This window comes from Galeopterus variegatus, unplaced genomic scaffold (genome assembly GCF_000696425.1).
Source record: "Galeopterus variegatus unplaced genomic scaffold, G_variegatus-3.0.2 Scaffold7438, whole genome shotgun sequence".
NCBI classification, from domain to species: Eukaryota; Metazoa; Chordata; class Mammalia; order Dermoptera; family Cynocephalidae; genus Galeopterus; species Galeopterus variegatus.
The window spans coordinates 96,621-101,473 of record NW_007733549.1 but is presented as its reverse complement, the minus strand read 5'-3'; the positions used below and the strand labels follow the sequence as shown (position 1 = coordinate 101,473).

General features: G+C 42.8%; 1 protein-coding gene across 1 annotated transcript in view; it reads left to right on the top strand.

Annotated features, from left to right (window-relative positions):
- The first annotated feature begins 4,425 nt into the window (after positions 1-4,425).
- Positions 4,426-4,853, top strand: part of TOPAZ1 (testis and ovary specific PAZ domain containing 1) — an 83,804-nt gene continuing 83,376 nt past the window's right edge. Inside the window, 1 exon segment of the mRNA XM_008591960.1 lies at positions 4,426-4,667. Coding sequence (XP_008590182.1) covers positions 4,426-4,667 — 242 coding nt within the window.

The following is a 4,853-nucleotide window of genomic DNA, read 5'->3' as shown; positions in this document are numbered from 1 at the left end:
GATCTATTGTCAATTAATTTGCAGACCCACAGCCACTGGACCCAAATCAGAAAAGAAAAAAATTTTCGTCTATAGAAGAGAAGATTTATTTTCTCTCCCATTACTAGGTTTATGGCTGAGCTACCTACAACAAAAGACAGATTAACAAGACAAAACCATTCAAACTTATATAAGTTTTACATGACATGGGAGGCTTCAGAAATAAAGACCCAAAGAAACAGGGAAACGTATATTTTTATGCATAGGTTTGATGAAGAGTGGATAGTGTTTGGAAGTATGATTGGGCAAAGGGGTTATGATCTAATGGTAATAAACGGGGAAACTTAGCAAGCCTTGTTTGTTCAGATTCTTCTGCGTCCTTGTGTCTTCAGAGTCACATGGCTTTCCTCTGGGTATAGGAAGGGCACTGCTGGAATGAAGGTCTTATGACCTACTTGAGGGGAAAGTCAGTGAAGTTTTATGGCCTGCTCCAAGGGATAGGGTCAGAGAATTCTCTTCACATTCTACGGTTTGTTTTAGGAGAGAAGGGCAGTGGGAAGGTGTGAATGACCTTGCTTCTGCTGTTTTCTCAAATGCCAAGGTGCCATATTTGGGAAACATGTCCTAAACCCCACCACTCCCAATAAAACAGGAGTGTAATGCAGGGAATGGAATGGAAGAACTGGGAAATCAAACAGGGTTTGAGGAGGTGCCCAGATATTCATAACAGCAGAAAGCCACTACCACCCCTATGCTGGAGAGGTAAAGGGACCTTTTCTATAGTTTGAACGTCCCGTACCCCAAACTCATATTAAAGCTTGATCCCCATTGTAACAGTATTAAGAAGGTGGGAAATTTGACTATGGTATTTCAAAGGGGGGGCCTTTGGAAGGTGATTGGATCATTAGGGCTGTACCCTCATGAATGAATGAATTGTTCATGGTTTAATAGACTATCAGGGAGTAGACTGATGGCTTTATAAGGAGAACTAAGCACATTAATACACTAAGCCTTCTAGCCATGTGATGCCCTGCACCATCTGAGGACTCTGCAAAAAGTCCCCACCAAGAAGAAGGACCTCATCAGATGCATCCCCCTGGACCTTGGACTTCCCAGTCTCCAAAACTGTAAGAAATAAAGTTTGTTGCTCTATGAATTACCTTGTTTCGGGTATTCTGTTATAAGCAACAGAAAACAGACTAATACAGACCTCAAGGCATATGGCTGAAGCTGCGCCACAGTAAGCACGTCCAGCAAGAGATGGAGCCCCAGAGCAGGTGTAGCTGCTGTCTGATAGGCAGCCCGAGGCAGAAAGAGATCTGGGGGAAGTCTCCCTTCCTCATTCTTCTACCAGGTCCTCCACTGGCCAAGTTTCACCCAAAACCAGCTGACCCAGGAGCATGGAAAATGCAGACTGGGGGATGGCCCCTGTCATTTATAGCAGGGCAGGAGAAGGGCACAGAATTGCTCTGACTTCAAACTGGCAAAGGACTGGCACAATAAAGAATAGAAATTATGATGTTAGTGTTGGTAAATATCAGCAATAGAAGTCTGTCAGTCTTATAGATGTTTGTAGAAGTAGAACATGGATCTACAGGGCCAGCTTCATGGGCACATGACCTGTGTAGTTGCACAGGGCCCTGCACTTGGGTTAATGCTCTCCTGTCGCTGTCTTGAAATTCTTAATTTTTGAACAAGGGGGTCTGAATTTTCATTTTGTACGGGGCCCCATAAATTATGTAGCCATTCCTGTGGATCAATAATATGCAACTTGTATTTGTGGAATGCAGAGAATGTGGCTCTGCCATCATCTTTCCAGAATAGAGCTAGGACCTGCCATGCACAAGGGACACTGGAAAAGTGGTGAGCCTGAAGTTGACTTCAAAGGCTGAGCAATAGTGTCAGCCAGGATCCAGGGGCAAGGGCAAATAGGCAGAAAAAAAAAAAGGGAGGTGACTGGAAGAGAATGGACTCCTGGGCACCCATATATGGTTAACTCTGTGTGGACTAAGATGAAACCCAATAGGTATAGGTAAATAAATATTGTTCCTTTTTCTGGATTCCTAAGTATGAGAGATCTGCCACTATAAGAACTGAATCTTTTCTGGTAAATGATAGTGCCTGCCCTTTCTAAATATTAACACATACAATAGTAGGGTTATGATAATCATTTCAGAGAAAAGAACAGAAGATCCATGAAAACATTAATAAACATACCTGTTCTCTCAAATTTTCTGTGAAAGCAGATTGGTATAAGGACTTTAAAACCTGTAATAAAGATTACAATTTTCTTATTCAGAACACTCAGTATCCTTGATTTTTCAATTTCCCATACTACTAGTTTCCTCTCACTCCTGTTTTATGTATTGCTCAACAATTACGGGTCATAAAACTTTTATATTTCTGTTTCTATAGCTGACTCTAAGACCATCTATTTTTATTCAGACCAAAGAAGCTGGAATCTTGAACTTTTATCTTTATTTTACTAAGATCTTAGTAGCAATGTTTATTTTAAAGGTAGCACATATCAGAATTGTATAGTCTATGTTTTAATATATATTGAGTGTTTTATTTTACAAATATATTTAGTGTTTACAATCTGCTAGGCATTGTTCTAACCACCTTGTGAATATTAGCCCATTTAATTCTCATGAGAACTCCATGAGGTGATATTATTATTTTACAAATGAGGAGAAACTGAGACGTAAAGTGAAGCACAAAGTGAACTTGGAATGAGTAGGTAGCCTGAAACATCTAAAACAACTTTTTATAAATTCCACTATTCTTAAACTGCTTTCCCTTTTACTAAGGATATTTACAAGGAGAAAGAAATGAGGAAAGTTTCTGGATCTTTTACACTTCTTTTGCCTAAGTTCTATTTTTTCTTTTATTCAGTCTCCATAAAGACTGTCAAAAATTGCCAATGCCAGCTATACTACAAATCTTCAAGGTGGAGTATTGGGAAAAGTTTTCAATTAGCAATAATCACACCTCATATAAATCTATTGCCTACAATACTGCCACTATGCAAAGCTCCTAAGTTCTATTTTATAGAAGATCCTAAGGATACCCCACCTGAGCTGCTCATACACATTGCCACAGTATTCACTCTGTATGCATCATAGCACATAACACACATTGTATTTGAATTCATCAGGTCCCTCTTACACACAGAAAGCAAAGACCAACGGAAGGCATCACACTGAGGCCACAGTATTCACTCTGTATGCATCATAGCACATAACACACATTGTATTTGAATTCATCAGTCCCCTCTTACACACAGAAAGCAAAGACCAATGGAAGGCATCACACTGAAGGAGACAGAAGTAAGCAGTTGAAAACAGTGTGTCAGCAGACAGGAAGGAACAGTTGATCCCTCCAAGTGTAAGAGGAAGAGTAGCAGAGAAGCTTCCTTGAGGGGTGATCCTTGCACTGAGTCTTGAAGGGAGGAATATGTAGTTCACCAGGCAAACAAGCAAAAAAAGAATTGCCAGGACTAGCATGTAGAGAGACAAAGCATATGAAATCTGGGTAACTCCAGTAGTTGTCCAATGTGGCTTAAGTGCAGGCTATGTGTGGCGTTAACAGATAGTTTTCAGAAAAAGGCAAAATCATGACTCTCATATAGGTGTAAAAATGAACATGCGATGAATGAATCATAGCTCTAATAGGTATAAAAATGAACATCAGGCAGATTTTATAACCATCGGTTCAAAGGATAAGGTCAAAGAACGAACACATTTTTAGATCAGTAATATTGAAATAAATGTGGAAGTGGAGGCAAAACTGCCTTCTTCCATAGTGGGTGTGAGAAATGAATTAAACTTCTACTGAATATAATATGCATGTCTATAGACCATTATTTTGAATTGCTATCACTTATCTACAACTTACAGAGTTGTAAAATAGCTCCCATACATAGTTTTCCATTGACACAAATTTTCTCCTGTAGGCAATAAGACAAAAGTGGTTAAATATTGAGGGACCACATCAGACAGGGTCGAAAACACCATACGAAGGACCCTGGACTTCTGTCTTAAGAGTAAAAAAAAGATTCCCCAGCTTGCCCTTCGTGAATATCAGAATACCCTTTCATTGGAAAGGCATGGCCTGGCAGCGATGGAAGCTTGACTGAAGTGACACAAGGATGGAAACATGAATAAAACTTAGGAAGCTGATGCAGAAGGTCAGTGAAGAAAGTCTGAGGGCCAGAGCCACAGTAATGACAATGGGGAGAGTGGCTGACAAACACAGAAAGTAGAATCAAGCATATCTGGTGAATGTGGATGTAAGGGATGAAGTGGAAAGAAGGGCATCTCTGATGGTTTTCTAGGTTTCTGGCTTAAGCAATTGGGTGGATGGTGGCGCATTCACCGACACTAGAGGCGCAGGCTTGCGAGAAAAGGTAAGTTTTGCACATCTGAGTTTGAGGTGCCCATAGGTATGTGGGTGAACCCATTAGGAAGGCAGTTGGAAAGAGCCCCCAGGAGACTTGGTGTGGACGGAGTTAGAAGCTATTGGCCGACTTGTTTTTGTGAGCAGGCAAGGCACGAGGAGCAGCAGCTGGAAGAAGCAACCCTGAACATATCCGGGAAGTTCCTGCTTAGTGGAAGGCGAGACGGAGGCCCGTGCGGAGCCCCGCCGACCGAAACCCCTGGAGCGGCCGCGGCCGCAGTCGGATGTCGGTGAGGAGCCCTCCCTGAGGACGCTGGACAGGCGGGGCACGCAGCGCTCGCGCCCGATTGGCCCCGAGACCCCCGCCTCGCCCCCCCACGCATGCCCCACTTCCGCTTCCGGCCCCGGGTAGAGGTGGTGGGCGTCGCGGCACGGGGCGGGGTGGGGACAGTGGGCGGCTGGGGGCGGGGGCGGGG